Below are 19,251 nucleotides of genomic sequence, written 5' to 3'. Positions count from 1 at the left end.
ACAGGCTGGACCGATGGGCTGAAGCCAACCGCGTGAGGCTGAACAAGGCTCAGCGGTGGGTGCTGCAGCTGGGTCACAACAACCCCCCGCAGCGCCGCAGGCTCGGGCAGGGGGCTGGGAAGCTGCCTGGCAGGAAAGGGTCTGGGGGTGCTGGTTGATGGCCGGCTGAACACGAGCCGGCACTGTGCCCAGGTGGCCAGGGAGGCCAACAGCATCCTGGCGGGTATCTGAAACAGTGTGGCCAGCAGGACGAGGGCAGTGACCATCCCCCTGCGCTCGGCACTGGTGCGCCCGCACCGCAAATCCAGTGTTCAGTTTTGGGCCCCTCACTGCAAGACAGACACTGAGGGGCTGGAGCGTGTCGAGGAGGAGGACAATGGAGCTGAGGAAGGGTCTAGAGAACAAGTCCTGTGAGGAGTGGCTGAGGGAACGGGGGCTTCTTAGTCTGGAGGAAAGGAGGCTGAGGAGAGACGTTATTGCTCTCCACAACTACCTGAAAGGAGGTTGTAATGAGGTGGGTTGTTGGTGTCTTTTCCCAGGTAACAGGTGACAGGATGAGAGGAAACAGCCTCAAGTTGCTTCAGGGAAGGTTTAGATTGGACATCAGGAAAAATGCTTCACCAAAAGGGTGGTCAAGCATTGGAGCAGGCTGCCCAGGGAGGTGGTTGAGTCACCATCCCTGGAGGTGTTTAAAAGATGTGTAGATGCGGTACTTAGGGACTTGGTTTAGTGATGGACTTGGCAGTGCTGGGTTAATAGCTGGATTCAATCTTAAAGGTGTTTTCCATCCTAAATGATTCTATGATTCTGAATGGCATATTTTGACAACTGTTTACATTCACAGTTATAAGAACGTCCTCTCTCACACTGTCAGCAGGAGAAATAATGATCTCCAGCTCCCTTGTTTGTCTGACTACTACACTGTCTTCTGAATGTTAAAACCCTCTCAGTTTAGGTGGCTGAGTTGCCTATTTAATCTTTGTCACCTGCAAGCACTCAGAATCAGCTGGCATAGGAAAAAACGGTTATTAAAGCTGTTGAAGGTACACTGGCTTCTTTTGACTAAAATTAATCTCTAAAACTGAGTAAGAAATTGGGACATAAACTCAAGCAACAGAAATATGAGAGCCGGTCTAAAGAGCTACAGTTTCCTCAGCACACACAGTTGTTCACAGAGTGCACATTTAGGTAAAGCTGTAACAGTAAGTGTCAAAAATCAGGTTTTCAATTTTTGACAATCAAAAGACTAGATTTCACCAACTCTCTTCTTTAATAGTGCAGGACCATGCTATTCCTATATGGACAACTACTGACTGAGTTAAATTTACATACCCTTGCCTCTGGCTAGGCAAAGTGCCCAACATGTACAAGCTCTCTTGGAAGGCATTTTTGGGTACATAAATGACTGAAAATAGCCAACACAGATTTGCCAAGGGTAATCACGCTTGATCAAGCTAGCCCTCTAGGGCAAAATAACCAGACCTGTAGGTGAAGGGAGACTACTGGCTGTTGTCTATCTTGAGTTCAGCAAGGCCTTGACCACCACAGCCTTTCACAGCATCCTTGTACCCAAGTTGTGAAGTTACACCTGGATGGGTAGACTAACTACATCGGTTAAAAAAATCCCAACCATTGGACTGTCGGGCTCAAAAGTTTGATAGCATGTATTCTTCAGAGGTCTATCCTGAGACCTATGCAGTTTAATGAATTTGCAGATAATCCTAAATTGGGGTCAGCAGTCAATGTATTCAAGGAGGAGGCCTCCATTCAGAGGGATCTAGGCAATCCAGAGGAATTGGTTAAAAGGAACCTTATGAAATACAGCAAGGACAAATACAACAAGTCCTGCACTTGCAACAGGCTAATCCTTCCATGGTCTAGGCTGGGAACTGACTGGCAGGGTCCTGCTAAAGAGCAAGCCAAACACAAATCAGGACAGCACTCTGACAGCAAGGACATTTACAAATGTACAGTTTCTATTAACAGGAGTGTAGCCAGTAGATTGAGAATAATTTATTCCTTTTTACTCAGCATTCAGTAAACTACATCTGAAATAGTGCACCCCATTCAGCAAAGGACCACCCAAGCAGCTGGGAGCTGGAACACATGCTGTATGAGAAGAGATGGAGGGAACACAGCTTTTTTAGTCTGGAGAAGGTCTGGAGGTGACCTGATGGCAGCGTCCCAATAACTGAAGTTACCAAGATGACACAACCAGGCTCTTTACAGAGCTGCACAGCAGGAGAAAAAAATATTGTGATCACAAACTACAGCACGGGATATCCCAACTTTCCAAAAAGCTAAAAATAACCCCATCATGGCAGTCAAGTATTACAGCAGGTACCCAATCTTTTCCCTTGAAGAATTTCAAGATCCAACTGGACAAAGCTCTGAGCAGCCTGGTGTGAATTCAGTATTGGCCTTGCATTGAGCAGCATGTTTGACTAATCTCCCGAGGCCCCTTTCAACCTGAAAAGCCTTGCAAGATGATACAAAAATAGGACTGTTATCTTCCTTCCAAAAAAACCTAAAATAAAATAATATCTGTTTTACCTTTATTTTCCCCAAAAGACAGTTGCCTTTTAAGGTTGTACAAACTTTAACAGATAAGATGATTCATTTCAGTATATCTTTCTTCAAAATCAAAGTGCTTTCTGATGCTTAAACTGAATCGTTGCCATTGTAACCTAGGCCCACTGATTGTCTTATCCATCATTATCATGAAAAGATTAATTAAATTCAGCTTGTGACTCCATTGTAATACTCAAATCTTCTCCTACAAAACCACCTAAGCTTGCAGCATTCCCAACCTGTACTTCAGAAGCAACAATTGACTGCAGAAGTTAAACCACTGCGTTTATGGTTCTCACTGGTAGCCTACACTTTTCAGATAATTTCTTCAATTTCTCTACATTATTTGAAATTCTGATCCTTTCCTCCAATGTACTACCACTTCCAACTTTGTGGTATTTGCACATTTAGAAAGCATACTCCCTATTTCATCATCCAGTCATTAGTGAAACATAAAGCACAACAAAATGGAGGATGACCACAAGAAATTAAGCTGACTCAACCTCTCTCCTATTTAAAAATTACTGATAACCATTCATCATTATATTTTTTTCTGGGTGTGGTTTTTCTAATTAGCTTTGTGTTTACAGTAATTTCATCTAGAACTAATGAACTTAGAAGAATTTAAATTAAAAAAACAATTAAAATCTTCATGAAAATTGCTTATTCTGAGCAAGTTCACAGTCACTATTACTGACCTCCCTGTTGCAAATAATTGGATCTTTTTTCTGTTCCAGGATTTTTTATGGGGAAAGAATGATTACTAGCTCTTCCTCCTCCATCACTCTTTTTTAAAGGTGTGAAGTATGCCTGCCCTTTGCTGGTACTCTGCAACCTTACCAGTCTTTCTAATGATTATCACTAACATGTCTGATACAGCTTCTCTAGACATCCCAAATGAAATTTATATATTTCTGGATATCTCTGGAACTGACAAGTACTTTATAAACTTTTCCACCCTGTTCCAGTGTGACTACTTTCACTTTCCCACACGTATTGTTAGCAATTTGACACAGTTTACCACCTTACCAGAGCGTAAAGGGAGCAAAGCCAACATTAAACGTCATGTTATTTTCTTGGATCGTGTGCCAATTGTTTTCCCATAAGCATAAAAACTTTTCTTTAACTTCCCAATTACTATCAGTTGATTGATAAAACACTTTTTCTTGATAGAACTGACAACATTTGCTTGTTATATCTTAATTTGTAAATTGCCTAATTCTTCTATTTACCCATTAGTGCTATTCTATCATACTTTTCTATACTTCTGTTGTTTTACACTTACTTTTTGTAACCTTAAGTTCCCTTTCATTCACTCTAGTGACTGAAGATAGTAAAGAATTCTTAATTTATCCAACGTGGCCTCTTAGCAAGTATCTTGTATGGTTTTTTTTTTAATTTACTGAAAGAGCTATCAATTCTCCTTACTTATTCTTCCCAGCACACTTCCTTTTTATGATATCTTACCTACTGATACTAGTTTTTATTGTTGCTCTTCCTCCTTCCTCTCCTAACAATGTTGATAAGTGAATCCTACCACTACCACATCAGTCTCAAACAAACTGCTTTCTATCATCTCACTCTCAACTGACTTCTTACTAGAGTTTAGAACCAAATGTACACAGAACTGTCCTCTGACAATTTGCTTTGTTAAACAAACAAAAAAAGTCACAAAGATTTCATGAGCTTCCTGCACAGTTTGTGTCCAGTTGGTTTCCTTTACTAGCAGAGCTCTGGGCAATTGAAGTCTCTATTATCAAGTGTTATAACTACTCATTCTTAGCAATTTCATTTTCCATCTGAATAAAGAATAGGCAGCTATGAGGTGATGGCAGCATTAACTTGAAACTTAGATCTGATTTACTGGGAAATCTGGTAAACTATTAATTTTTTTTTGATAGTTGAAAGATATGGCTAAGATCCAGCAGTAACATAGCCAATAGTTGTACCTTTCATGCATCTCTTAAATTCATCCTGAAGACACATACACAAATCAATAAATTTATAGGAAAGCTACAGACATTTAATCACCAGGTTTGAATGTCTCTGATTTTTTGCAAACGCCTCCAAACATTTGTGTCTTGCAACCCCTTCCACTAAAAAGTGCCATCCAAGTGTTTCTGACATTCAGCTGGACTTGAGTTGCTAAATGACAGCTTCAGTCTAGTGGCAATTCCAGCACTGAGCTCTGTGGCAGAATTCTGACAACATATTTTCCTAAAATTTCAAAAACAATGTACATTTTTAAAAAAAGTGATCCATCACATTAGTTAAAAGCACAAATTTTGTCATAAGGAAAAAGCAATTTGGTTTCCTTCAGGTGTAAAGCAACAATTTCTGACAAATGCTATGTATCCTGAAGCCACTGGTATTTAGCTTCATAATGAGTCACCTGGAGAAACAGGGTGTATAAGGCCTCAAAGTACAACAGTTGTGACAAAGAGATTAATATAGTAGTCACAAATATACTTAGCAATGAGAAATGAGAGCTAAGAAGGATGCTCAAATTTTAAAATTTAAAGTTTACCAAGAAAAGTAATCCTAAATCTAATGACTGTATAAAATGCTTGAATTTGTTTGCACAGACAGGGAAGTCTAATGTGTTACCCCATCCATTGTTCTGCTAATATGCGACTGTTTTCTATGTTACATTTAACATTCTACAATGGCACAAGCATGAGAAGGTACCTGGACTCTCACAACTACTCCCACAAGTTTTACTTTATTTATTTATTTATATTTTACAATATAAAACCTTATTGTTCATATGAAAGCCCATTAAGTATTTTGCCAGGAGTAAGGAGGATTCTCTCCCTGGGTTTCTGTTAAACAATAAAAACCCAAAGCCACATTAAAAAGACCCTAACAGAAAAACAAACACCTTCACCAAAACCACCTTCCTTCAATTTTTGCCAAATTTAAGTTAAAAAAATAACAGATTTTCATCTGTTCTGGTTCCTGAAATTGCCTTCTGACTATGAACTGGATGTGATTAGACAGCACTGTCTTCTTGAATCTACAAACTAAAGCAACAGTGAAGTGTGAACTGACTAATGGTCACGTCCTGATACCAGCACAGAACTGAGCAGCAAACTGTGCTGGGGGTATTTTCTTCAGGACTAAAATGGGTGACATAATCAGACTACTTTTGACAATTAAATATTAGCTATTTGCTGTACTGCAAGTATTCAGAGTAAAGAAAACTGCAGAATGAAACACAGAGTAATAAAGCAATCCTGTTAGCAACTTACCTTGTGTTCTCAGAGTCATGACTGACAGAATTTTGTACCAAGTCATTTGTACATTGTATTTGAAGGAAAACTGCTGTAATAGCACCAAACTTTCCTGTGACTATGGCAAATCAGGAACAAACACTGAAGTACTATTGAGTGATGTACTTCAGTGTTTCTTATGTAACAATTTTTATTTCTCTCTGTTATAGGATGCAAATAATCCAAAATAGCAACAGCATATAGCCTGTTTACAAAACATGCCTTTATTTTAGGGAGATGTACAAAGGACGCCACGTAGACATTAACTATCACTCCTGCAACTCTGATAGCTGAAAGCCAAAAACGTTTTAAAATAGGAAACCCAAAGTTTATTAGAAGTGAGTGACACTATAACAATATTTATGTAGAAAATCTACTGTTTTTTTCTGGATGATACTAAGCCATGACATTGTATTACAGTAATTGTTCTTTCTTTCTTTCTTTCTTCCTTTTTTAAAAAAAAATAAAAATAAAGTAGCATCCCAGGAAAAGTCTTCATTCACTTTCCACTGAACATTATATGCTGTTTCTCCCTTTACTGCTACATCATGATCCAAAACAAAGTTAACTGTATTACACAGTTCTACTAACAAAGAAGAATCCAAGTGCAGTTCAGTTGTGAAATGCATTAGTGGCTTTCCAGTTCATTAATGACACAATTCACATTTCTAACACACCTTTAGCTTTGCTATGTTCTAACATGACTGTACTAGTGACCAATAATGATAGAATTTGGAACTCACTGCAGTGAAGGGGTTTTACTACTTTTCCTGAAAATCCTAACATTCTTATTCAAATGCACCACACATGCTTTCTAAGGGACACTGCCACACAACAGAGATGGCCTTCATGTTCAAGGATTAGTTTTGCTTAAGTTAACTTATTCACTGGTCTCCTCCCTTGCTCTCCTTTTTTGTGAGCATAAAAAGCTTTGAAAGAGCAAAGATGCTTATTAACTATGCAACTCCTAGAAGCAGACTTTTCACTCAAGTATTCTTCAGCTGCATCTGCAGACTCTCCTCAAAGAATCAAATAGTGGCTCTCATGGACCTTCCAGACCCACACAAACTGTTGATGGACTCCAGGCTTGAGAAGCATTAATTAATGGAAGAAGCAGGCTGATCAACACTAGGATCCTACCACTGGAAGCAGTTCTATTTCTCCCAGCAAGTTAACAATTGCTGTTCAAAATAATCAAGTAACCCAAAAGCACATCAATCTGTTAGCCACCTTCATTATACATCAATAAAATTTTCCAGGACATCTGCCTGGCTCATGGTGCCCTCAGATCAATAGACCTCGGCAAGATATCACCACAGCTAATCTCTAGAGCTTCCAAGATTTTGTATTATTTCCCATCTTACAGAATTTAACAGTATATTTACAAAAGGCAGTGACAAACTGTAGATTATGTAATACAATCTCTGCAGAATACACGCAGGAACCAGAGGTCTAGAAAACCTGACCTAGAAAGAAAAACTGAAAGAAATAGGGTTCTCTAGCCTAAGGAAGAGAGGACTGAATGGGACTTAACAAGTACGTAAAAAAGGGTGATGCAAACAAGCAGGGGTAAACTGCTTCTCTGCGGACATGACAGGAAGACGTGAAGCTTAACCTGTGAGTTTATAGTGAAATATCTCTATATCTAAAGACTAAAATTAATAAAACTTCCAAACTGTAAGAACAGTGAACCGAGCAAAAAGATTGCCTGGGTATGCTATGGTGACTTAAAACACTGGAGATTTTTAGAAACAGAAAAGAAATTGTCATAAATGACAGAGGCAGTTGATCCTGACATTAAGCAAAAGAATGGACTGGACAACCTCTTAAGATTTTCCAGCCCTGTTTTTCTTTAATTCTGCAAATAAGTGAAAAAAGATTACTGCTACTTCATTTGATGCTCGTATATTGATTTTAGCAACAAAGATCAAAGTTTAAAAGGATTTCCACTAGCTGTGTATGATGGATCTGTTTATTTAGAACTTTTGCTGTTTCTGAAACAACAGATTTTAGAAATAAGAAAATCACAGGAAGAAACGACATTCAAAGCTACCTTCTGCAGTTTTCATACCATGTTACTTTATAAATTGAAATTACAATGCATGTAAGTATGCCATTTCCAAAAGAAAGCTGGTTCATTCTTACTAAACTCAAGGTACTAGAGACACCGACTATTCTGGTGGCTAGGATGCATATGAAAAAGACATTCAGCTTACAATAACACTATTCTAAGCAAGAAAATATCTAAGAGTAAAGAATAAAAACTTTTTCCCTTCTTTCCCTCCCAAATGGAAAACTCAAAGGAATCTCCCACAGATTTCTTACCATTTTATAAAGATCTGAAACACTGATCTGATCTGAATCCACAACCTCAAAGTCCTTCCGAGGAACTAAATCTAGGCCCAGATGTCTGCAAAAGAGAAGGAAGAAACAATGGTAAGTATAATACATTAGAGTGTTCACTATTATCTACTACAAATGTGCTTACTCAAGGGCAAGGACACAAGAAATACTAAACTATTTAAGTATTTTTGCATTTGTTAATCATTAAACAGACAGTCCTTCTAAATAAAAATAAATGCAAAAAATAAATGCAAAAATCAAACAAAAAACCCCCTCCACACTACGAACTTGTTACTTTTTGTTCACTGACTTCAGTGGAACAATAGTAAGTAATGCCAGTTGAAGCTTTTGGCCACGATGTTGGAGCAATATACAGAGCAAGTTGATTTAACACATGGAAATGTAGTAGGCAAACAGCATAGTATGCTGGTATCTGCTGCAGTATTTGAATAGGTTCTTTCACTACATAATGAAAAAGTTCCATTAGTAATCCTGTGCATACTGGCAAATAGATACTGTGCCTTGGGAAGCTTTGAAACTCCTGGTATCGATGCAGCTAAACCATAAACTACCACTGTATAAACAGTATTTTTTAATAATAAGCAATAACTGCAATATCAACAAGAACACACACATATCAAAAAATCCCTTTTAATTATTCTGAACTGAAATAGTATTTTGGCTCAAATCAGATATATAAATTACTTTAAATAAAAAAGAAGTAAACCAGTGCAAAGAGGATGACTAGTTAAGAGATTCTGTATTAGAAGTCAGAAGTTCAGATCACAGCTGCACATCAGTAGTAAACAGAATAAAGTATTTTGTATCCAGAAAAACAAATGAACAACAATTAACAATTAATTAATAATTGTAGACTGCGGAACAAAACAACCTAAGAGGCATCAAAACTCAACTTTTGATCTGTAGATCTTCAGGTTCTGAGGCATAAAGAGTTGCAAGCATTGCAATAAAAAACTATTCTAAAGACACATATTAGGAGCAAAATTAAAGAAATACAAATAAACTATTTTCATGCTTTCATCTTATTTGATACTTCATTTATAGGTACTTTACAGTGAAATTCTTAAAAGTCTCAAAAAAGATTCAGAAGAGGTGCCCTCATGGACCACCTTCGCACTCTTTCTGTCACTAACTATAAAGGAAAAGCAAGTGTCAATTTAATTTTGTAATCAGACTGGGAAACATCCTGCACAGACTTGTTCCTGATGGCAAATAAAAAAAATTATTTGCAAAAACCCCTCAGGTACCACAGAATAATTGTATTGTGCAATAAACAGGAGTCTTCAAGCAATACAGTGTCTCTTTCTGAGCAATTAAATTAAAACAACAGCAAGGAAGAACCAGTGGTTTGCACGAAGCCCAGTTAGTTACCTTTGCTGACCACTGTACTTGTAATCATTGCCAGTATGTTTCCCAGTTCTGCAAATCTTTTTGAAATTTTGCTTAATCAGGTTTTCCTTCTTTAATTATATCCCTAAACCATCACATCTCAAAAATAGATAGCTCAGTCCTGGTCCACTCGCTGGCAAACAACTGTTAGTACTATAATTGCCATTAAAATATCGTACCAACAAACTGGATTTTCCACAGTCTTAGTTCTTTGCCGAAATTAGCTATATTTTCAATGGGAAAAAGAAAATTTTCCTTCATGAATTCAGTTATCATGCCAAACACCACTGCCTAAACTCTTAAGGCTAAACTGTGAAAGCAATGGTTACACACCTTCCGCACTTTTTGATAAAACCTATCAAACACAACTTATCCATGGCCCAAGACCAGTATCTGAAAACTGCAGCTGCAAAGATGAAAATTACTGTATCTATTTACCAAATGAAAAAGATTAAAATAACAATGCGTTAGGTAATCCTTACCTGCAGCAGCTCTTTGAGCCTACTTATAATAGTAAGTCCGATAATATAATAGAAAAAAAACTGTAACAGGTAAAAATGGTAATATGCAGAGTCCACTTCAAATTTTTTTAAATAAGGTTAATGTTCATCATGTTCATTCACAGAGGCTTTCCTGAACCTGAATATCTAAGACATTTCCAAAATACCGTCACTCACATGTGTACCACCCACCCCCCCCCCAAAGTATATTTATAAAGGAATTCCTCTTCAACATAGATAATAACAAATGATTTCCTAATAACATTATCAAAACCACTTGTAACTGCAGTTCCAAAGCATTATTAGAGTTTACAGAAAAAAACTGCCAAAGCTAATCATAGCCTGATACTGCACTATTCTCATCATTTCAACTCTCCAGAGAACTGAGGTCAAACAGTGGTTGGACTCATTACTGAAGACATGACAAAGGTATTATCTTCTACTTAATAATGTTCAATACAACTGCAGTAGCATCCCTGTGAAACCTATCTGATACCCTATTTTTAGTTAAATCCCTTAACATCATGGACTTTCAGCCCAGAAGATTCTCATTCTCTAATACTGTGTTAATCCTGCACAATTCTTGCTCCCAGGAAATAAAGGTGTATTTTGCTTTAGTACTAACATGCTGTCATTTATCGTGCAGGTGGAAGTTCAGGTTTATGCATTTAATTTGTATCCATTATTTTTTGTCAGCAAAGAGCATAATGCTTGAAATGGCAATGATAGTCGGTGTCCCACTTTCTCAAATACTGTGGGCATATAAGAGCACCAGCTGCCAAGCTGTATTTCTCAAAAACACAGCTTGCATAAAAATTAGATAATGTACCGGTTTGTTTATTTGACAGTTCCTCTCTCCATAATACTTTATTTTACAAGTAAATTCATGTGCTTTTTTATTCTGCCTTAACATTGAACTGTCTTTCAAAAATATGTTCCAAGTATACATACAAAATCTCCCCAAGCCTATCAATTACCTCAGTAGCATATGCCTGGGATAAACTCCAGCCAATATTCAGATATTCCTCCTCTTGTACATAGAATTCTTTAGAATTTTCCTTTCTTTGGGGGGAAAAAAGAATAAAAAAAAATATCCACCGCCCGCAATCTCTAGATACTTTCCTCTCAGAGGACAAGCCAATAGACAGAAATACTAGCATTTTTAATACTGAAAGGAATGAACATACAATTCTGCTTCAGGTTAAATGGGCTTCTAGAGAAAATCAACTTAGTTTTAATGGTAACTTCAAAGAATGATCCTAATTTTTAATATTTTCATTTATTTATGATACGAATGCTATACCATTTAGAATTCATAAAACCACAAGTCATAACAACTGTTCCCAGAAGAACCTTGCAGAAATATGTCATTTAACTAAAAATATGTCTTTAAGATACACATCCAATCTTGAAGAACAGATCGGGAGAACTCATCACATCTTCACAGTGTGCAAGATACCATCCCCCTTGCTCCAAAAACGTGCTCTTAACCTTGACTCTTTTCAGCTTTAATCTTGCAGCCGCTAATTTTCCTTGTACTCCTTCTCTAATTGTATCAAAGCCTCATTTAATATCATTCATATTTCTCCTACACAAATACATTTATAAAGGTGTTGAAGGGAAACAAAATGATTCTGACAGTGATTCACATAAACTATGTGGAGACTTTAAAAAAAAGACTTTGAAGGAAATACAATAGAGAAATCCATGGAAAATGAAGTATGAGAAACATGTTTGTGAAAATTAGACTGTGCTAATACAACTTCATATTTTTCTTCGACAGAATTAAATTATCTTGTGTACAAAGAAACTGCAGGGGCTGTGATCTATAAAGTTAGTAAAGTGCTGACGTAATGCTACACAGGAAATTATTTCTTAAAATGAAAATGATGAGATGACAGTAAGTAATCTTAGTAAAGAATTGTTTAAAGGGAACGGCAGCAAATACTTCTGAGCATGGAAGTATCAGACTACAGAGAGAGGTTATTAAGGTGTTCTTTAAAGACTGACATGCAAGAGAGCTCCTTACAGTTTTAATCTCTATTCAATCTTTACTACAAGTATATTCAGGAGAGAGTAAAAATATTATATATTTAGACAGAAATGGCAACCATTCTTTCTGTAACCTCCTTAAAAGCATTTCATTATGGTTGTTTAAATTGTTCACTCCTGTTTTGATCACCTTTGATGCAACAATGACAACTACTGTAACAACTGGTTTCCAGTTATTATGACCTCATATATACGTGTAACACATCTGCAAATTCATTTTACAAACTTTAAGCTAATTGTTGCAACACTACCAGGAAGCAATTATTATTCCTTTCATGTCAAAAAAAGGTTAGTCACTTAAAAGTCCAAAAATAATCTTATAAGGATGTGAGCACTGAAATTCAAGACTCTTTGAGCTTTAACACTAAGCTTAGTTCATTGGATCGCACTATTCCCTCTACAGTGTTGCGCACATTAGTAGTTAGGTATTAACACTGCAACTGACACTGGCTTTCTGACTGCAATTTTGAGGTAAGAAAAAGACCATGACTTTGAAACTGTTTCATTTTATTTGTACAGCAGTGTGAAAGATTAATTTCTAACATTTCCCCCCGTTTTTCTTTTTAAATATTAATTTGTAACTTTTAACTATCTGTGGATCTTTCTCTGCAGAATGTATGGCAACCGTTTGGAAGAGTTCTTTTAATGCAAGGATTTAATAACATTTTATGTGAAAAAGAATAATCTTTAGCTAAAAAGTAGCATAAACCTACAAACTCATCTTATTTATGGCTTTTATCTGTCCAAAATCTCAATGTATTGATGACTCCCCGCTCCCTGCTCTGTTTCTGAGCCTAAACATTGAGTGTCTACCCCACATTTATAGGGAAGGAAGGGTCCTCCCTCAGTATAAATGGGAAAGCGATTGTGCTCAGAAACGTGGATGCTGTATATTAATGTCCTTGACAGGTATTATATTAATCTGAAAGAATCAATCCTGAAGATCATTTAGATGACCTCTTATTGTTAAGTTAAATTACTTTGAAGAAATCTTTACCTGCCTGTTTGGTAAATAAGGTATGCACATACTGCTGCAATTAATTTTTTACACTGGGGCAGAAGCAGAGTATTCACATATCAAAGAGAAGCTTGGTAAGACAGATTCCTTCATCTTTTTTTGATGCAAAAGACTCTAGAAGGAAACAGGTTTTTGTCAGTAAGAAAATTTAATTCTTGTTTCCCATTTTAAGCTTTAGTAAAAGTTGAAAAGCTTACCCATTAATTTAAAAAAAATAATTTCAAAATCAATTTTCTATTATACTTGCAGTGTGATTTAAAATTAGATGAAGAACTAGAGATTTCACTTTATAACATGATTTAAAATAAGATGATGAATTGCAGACTTCAGTTTTATAATGTCTATTTGCTGCTTTACAACTTTTTCGTTGTTATTTACAGATCATTGGACACTTCCAATAGCATTTCAGACTTCAACAGATCAATATTCTAATAAATTGTATCCCAGTGAAATACTTTTAAAAAACACAACTATTTATAATATTATATATAAAACCTAGCAAGCTATGCAGGAAGAAGGACAGTATATGAGATGTGCAAAAATACACAGAAGAATGCTTAAAACTGAAAGTTTAAAACCACTAAGATGCTTATCTGAAGACAGTAAATCATGCTCTTTTGAGCAACTGGGAAATACAAAACCCTATATAGCAACAATACTAGTCACTGTATGCATAGAAAACAAAGCTAACTGTAGGGAACTGGAAGAAGTAACAAATCATCATAAAAAGGATGCACCCAGGATCATATTTTTGTATTGGGGAGAAAGAATGTGTAAACAGCAGAAAATTAAATTGCTACATTAAGTGGAAATCAATATTGCATTGTAAGAATGACTACCAACAATACAAAAGGTTAGCAGCAATAACTGTAAAATAAATTATATCCCTACCTTTTTAATAGACCAAACTACAGAGCAAAACTTAGTATTTAGACTAAGCATACAAAAATAAGCAAAAATGTTCACGGCAGTAGTTCTGAAAACAGACTAAGTGAGTTTTTTCACAAAAAAAATCTGTAACTACTAATCCAAGGGGTGTTGCTGTCCCTTGACTTCCACCAGCTCCTAGGAGAACACAAGGGGTGACTACCAGCACCACTGCCAGTGTATTTAAGGCAAAATGATACCAGTTCAAACTGAAAAGACCCTTAACGGGTGGTGACAGGAAAGTGTGAATTTCATGTTCACATCATCCTTCCTAAGTAATACAATGCATTAATGATCAAGGTCAGGATAAAAGTAGCACACATACTATGTATTAGGTATGTATCAAGAATCCTTTTTTCTGAAAGCTACTTACTCATGGAATATCTCCTACCAGATTGTACTACACTGAATAACTACAGACTTGCTCAAATTGCATGTACTTAAGCTTCTCTATTAACATTAATGCATGTTAATAACAACATTCTTCATTTATTTTATTTCCAAATCTCAAGTATGACAGAATAAGCAACGAACACTACTACATTTTTTGAGAAAGGGCAGTACTATGTGAATATGCATATGAAAATCATTAATTTTTTAACAGCAGGTGGTTATGAGTTCCATGAAAAAAATCTGAGCGGGGAGATACAAGGAAGTGACAGAACTCTCCCAAAAATTCTATGAAAAGAGTGATGTTGCAGAAAGACCTTCCAAAATCCCAGACATTTTGTATTGAAATACTGCATAGTCTACTAATTAAATACCTTTTCAATCATATGCCTTTTAATGCAGTTCCTTTATTGATACCCTTAATCTGTTTAAGCATGTATGTCTGATATAATGTGCCTTTTTCTCTAGGGGGGTCAGTACCTGTTCTTATATAGTAAGAAACACAGAAAAAGAATTTTCCTAAACAAGCATCCTGAGCAGATGAATTTAATCACGAACATATTTATATTTCCCAATTTCATTGATGCTTCTCCATTATTGTCATGCATTAATTTACCCTTATAGTCTTAATTTACTTCGTACTTAAGGATTTTACATTAAAAAGAAAAGATGTCTATAGCCAGCTCCTTGAACAACCTATTCTTCCCATTGCTGCATTGCTGTCTACTCTCCTCACCTTTTTTTCTTACATTTTTGCAGCTTCCTGTTGCTAATTTCATCCATGCACTCTTTGAGCAAAAACATCTAGGCATAATGCTTAAAAACGGTCTCTTGATTCCCATTTACCCTACTGGGAATGATACTGGAAAATATCTGTAACTCCACACTGCAGAACGACTTGATGCAATCTATTAGTCTATGTCCTTCAGAGCTTTCTTCCAACAGAGAAATGAAATGTAGCACAGGGGCTAGCTAAATCTTCATGAATGTGTTCCAAGTATGTCTCTCAGATGGGGTCCTGAAGTGGGTGACTAAGGAACAGTCATAACAAAGGCATGTTAGTGAAAAACGTTTTACTTTCTTCCTTAGTTGTCAACTTAAAGAATTCTGCCCTGCCCCCCATATGTTAATTAGCACTAATCCTACTCCTAGTTGAAAAGCAGTTGTTATGTGTCTGAGGAGAGTGATACTTCCTTTAGAAAGGTCATATACGCATCATGCAAAACTTACCTGAAACACTATATCTCAAGAACAAAACCAGTTCTGGTGTACGGCTAGTTTCTGCCTAATGGCAACTTATTACCACCTCTCCACAAATTCACCATGGAACTGACCAAGGAGAGTCTAAACCTCTGAGAAATGTCATTACATAAAAAGTCAAAATATACAGCCTCAGCTCCAATGTCACTGTTGACGGTGAGATTCTCTACATATTGCACCAACCATTAAAATACTTCCTCAACTGAAAAAAAAAGTGGGTTTAGTATCTACGAACACATTCTCCCAGGCCTAATATTCACTATATTGATACAAAGTAAGTGACCTAATCCTCCTAGAAGTGCAGACAACCTTAGAAAAGGCTTACTAATAAGCAAACAGCTCACTTTATAGTAATAGTAGAGAACTATGCAATGAACTCACTGTGAAAAGTTGTATTTGATTTCCAAATAGTCAAAATGTTCTACCTGTGTACAAATACTACTGGAAGGAAAAAGTTGTTGGTATTTTTTTAGTAAGAGCTATTTAACAATAATTAGAACAAACAGTACCCAGCTGGTACCTGTACTTACTCATTGCCCCAGTCCAGCCTCACTGTGAGGTGTCTCTTGACCTCCCGCACCTGATCCTGTGTCAAGTGACCTGACAGCAGCTGTCTGCGTAGGTCAATGAGTTCATTCATCACATGCCGCAGCTTGTAGAAAAGATCTACCTTATGTTTCTGTAAAGGCACATTTTCGGGAGGAGAGGGGAAGAGAGTGAGAAGAAAGAAAGGAAGAAAAAAGAAACAAAGAAAAAAGAAAGAAAAAAGAAGGGGCAGAACAGAAGGAGAAAGGGGGGAAGAAGAGAAAGAGATGGGGGGGAGATTAATAAGTTTGGAAAGAGAAAGGATGTGAGAAAAAAGAGAAAGAAAGAGAGAGAGATATTAATAAGTTACCAAATTTTCATTTAATTACACTGTAGGAACATTAATCCAGTTTGTACAAGCTTTAAAATATTTATATCAAAAAGAAGTGTTAACTGATGCTATTTAAACGGAGTAACATTTTATTTCTAAGGGTTTAGGCTCAATCTTCTAAGGGGTCCATTTTCTAATGGAACCTAACACTACAGAGAAGAGGATTAATTATGTGCAGCAGGGATCACTTATTCCAATGATATAATAAATTCAAATAAATTTTAGATTTATAGTAACAGAGAGATGAAGAAGTTTGTCTGTCAGCAGCTAACTTAAGGACTCTAAACAGTTAGCAACAATGACTCACCACAACAGAAAACCACTTTTAGTTATTTTTTTATATTCTAATTACTAAAATTTACCCGGGGCGGGGGGGGGGGGGGGGGGGGGAATGAATATGTTATCTGCACTCTGAAAGGGACTAAAGCAATTAATGATAAAATTTACCTGCAAAACTACTTTAAAAGAGGAAAATCACCACAGACATTAAAAACACACCACACCACCACCATTAGGAAAAGAAAAAAAATAATTACACAGCCTTTTCCAAAAGAGCTAGTATTCTTCAAATCTGAAAAAAAAGCCTACCCAAAAAACAACCCAAAAGCCAGACGGGAGTGGAAATACTTTCTTCCCCTGCAGGAAATAACTATATGGGAAGCCCACAAAAAAGGAAGCCTGAGGCTAACAACCAGGTCCGCCTAAAAGCATCCCTACGATAAGGAAGTGGGTCCAAACTGCTCCAAAATCTGCTAGCTAAGAAGTGTGTGTCAAGGCAGCTCTTGTCTATGCAGCCATGTCTCATACTGCATAAAATGACCAACGGGCAGTGCGTGAGGATCCCCTGTTGCAGTTGAACTCTGGTTTTTGAACAACTAAGCTCCGTTCCCACTTTTATACAAAGCTTGAACTGTTTGAATACCACTTGGGGAAAGCAGTGGTTAGATGGACTGAGACTGAGACTTCGTAAGCTAGCACCATCTCGATCGCATTGCTGCTTGTGAGTGTTTTATAAAAGCTCTCTAAATAAAATACCTGCATTTATCAAGACCAGATATGATAGAACACTTTTCTATTGTTTCCTATTGCAAAATGCAAGTGAAAAAAACGGTTTTCACTTGTTTTACCAAAAATACATTAGATGAGATGAAAAAAACAATTTCCATCTACTTGAGTTGTTTTCCTAAGTCATGCAAATCTAATGGTCTTGTAGGAAAACAATTTCAACACAACCCATTTTGATCAGCAATTTGTTAATTTCTCTGAACCCGATTACACATCTGCTTTGCTGAAGCAGGTTAAGCACAGATGGAAACATCTGCTGTTCTTATCAAACAGTTCTGAGATTAAATGATGCAGAAACTTTCAACTATGCATCAACATCGGTTCTGGTCCTACTTGAAAAAAACACAGACACCAGATCCAACAGAAAGACACACATTTTCAGGGCTGAAAATACTTACTCTAGGAAGACAATCATGTATAGCTGGCAAAGTACAAGATTTGTGCTTTAGTTTTATCAGTACAAGGGGCTGAAAGTAAATCTGGTATAAGCTGAAGAAGACAGTAGGTATAAGAAATGTCCAATTTTATATGCTATTTCTGTGAGCAAGAAAAGGTTGTAACTTCTACACAGGATGAAGACAACTGAGTTTGGGCCTATCGAATAAGCAAATTAGGTATATACTATCAATAAAACAGTTGGCAATGAAACAATTACAAGAATCAGCTCCAAAATAATCACATTCAGAATTCCCAAATGAACCTGCTGAAAGAGCCACTCCCTCAGGCTTTTAATGATGGTTCAAGGCTACCAATGCATTCAGGTCCAGAACACTATGCTGTTAAATCACTATGTGTTCTGGAGTTATTTTTACAGAGTTATTTTTCACATAAGTATCAGAAGTACTTACTTCAAATATAAATAAATGAGAACTGAGATTGTAGAATACAATTTAGTAAAAGCTAGTCATATTAGGTCCTACACATCAATCAAAAAAAGAGAGAAACCCTCGAACTCAAACCTCTCTCAAACTTCAAACACTCCTTGTGCTCCAGGATCATGACAATATGCCATTTTCAGCTTTAGTTCTCAGACTTATTCTTTCAAAAAATATTTCACCTGCTTTAAACAGTATAAGCAAGCATTGACAGAGAGAGCCAAACATATGGTATACTTCTCAGAAAAGACAAGGTCCCCTATAAAGAAGGAAGGAAGAGTTATCAGAAAGTGGAAAGCCAGAGAAGCTGTAGATATGATCTTAGGCAAACAGCTATGAACAGAACCACAGAAGCAAGATCCATGAAAGTGAAGGAAAATACTTGCGAGAGAGAAAGGAGAGATAGAACAGAGTTGAAGGTAGCTCAATGCCAGGCTCACAGGCAGTAAAGAGTTTGAAGCCGTCAATAAACAGTGTATAACATCCCTCCTCACACTACAACAAGTCTAGTGACTAGTAAACTCCATTTAGGAGAGAGGGAGGGAGATGCACATATTGTAATGACTTTCCTCTGCCTTCTCTCTTTCAAGAAAAGACCTTCAAAATTCAACATCAAACTAAGGTGAGCAGGATTCCTCCCCTCATGTAAAGA

The 19,251-nt window shown here is 36.7% G+C and overlaps 1 protein-coding gene across 13 annotated transcripts in view; it reads right to left on the bottom strand.

The window, feature by feature from the left end:
• Positions 1–19,251, bottom strand: part of DOCK3 (dedicator of cytokinesis 3) — a 225,395-nt gene that overhangs the window by 135,078 nt on the left and 71,066 nt on the right. For all 13 annotated transcript variants that reach the window (XM_055709450.1, XM_055709457.1, XM_055709451.1 and 10 more), the window contains exons 6-7: positions 16,274–16,422; positions 8,169–8,253 (exon numbers count right to left, since the gene is read on the bottom strand). In XM_055709450.1, coding sequence (XP_055565425.1) covers positions 8,169–8,253; positions 16,274–16,422 — 234 coding nt within the window. The remainder of the gene's footprint in view (positions 1–8,168; positions 8,254–16,273; positions 16,423–19,251) is intronic.

This window comes from Falco cherrug, chromosome 4 (genome assembly GCF_023634085.1).
Source record: "Falco cherrug isolate bFalChe1 chromosome 4, bFalChe1.pri, whole genome shotgun sequence".
Taxonomy (NCBI): domain Eukaryota; kingdom Metazoa; phylum Chordata; class Aves; order Falconiformes; family Falconidae; genus Falco; species Falco cherrug.
This window is presented reverse-complemented; position numbering and strand designations above follow the sequence as displayed.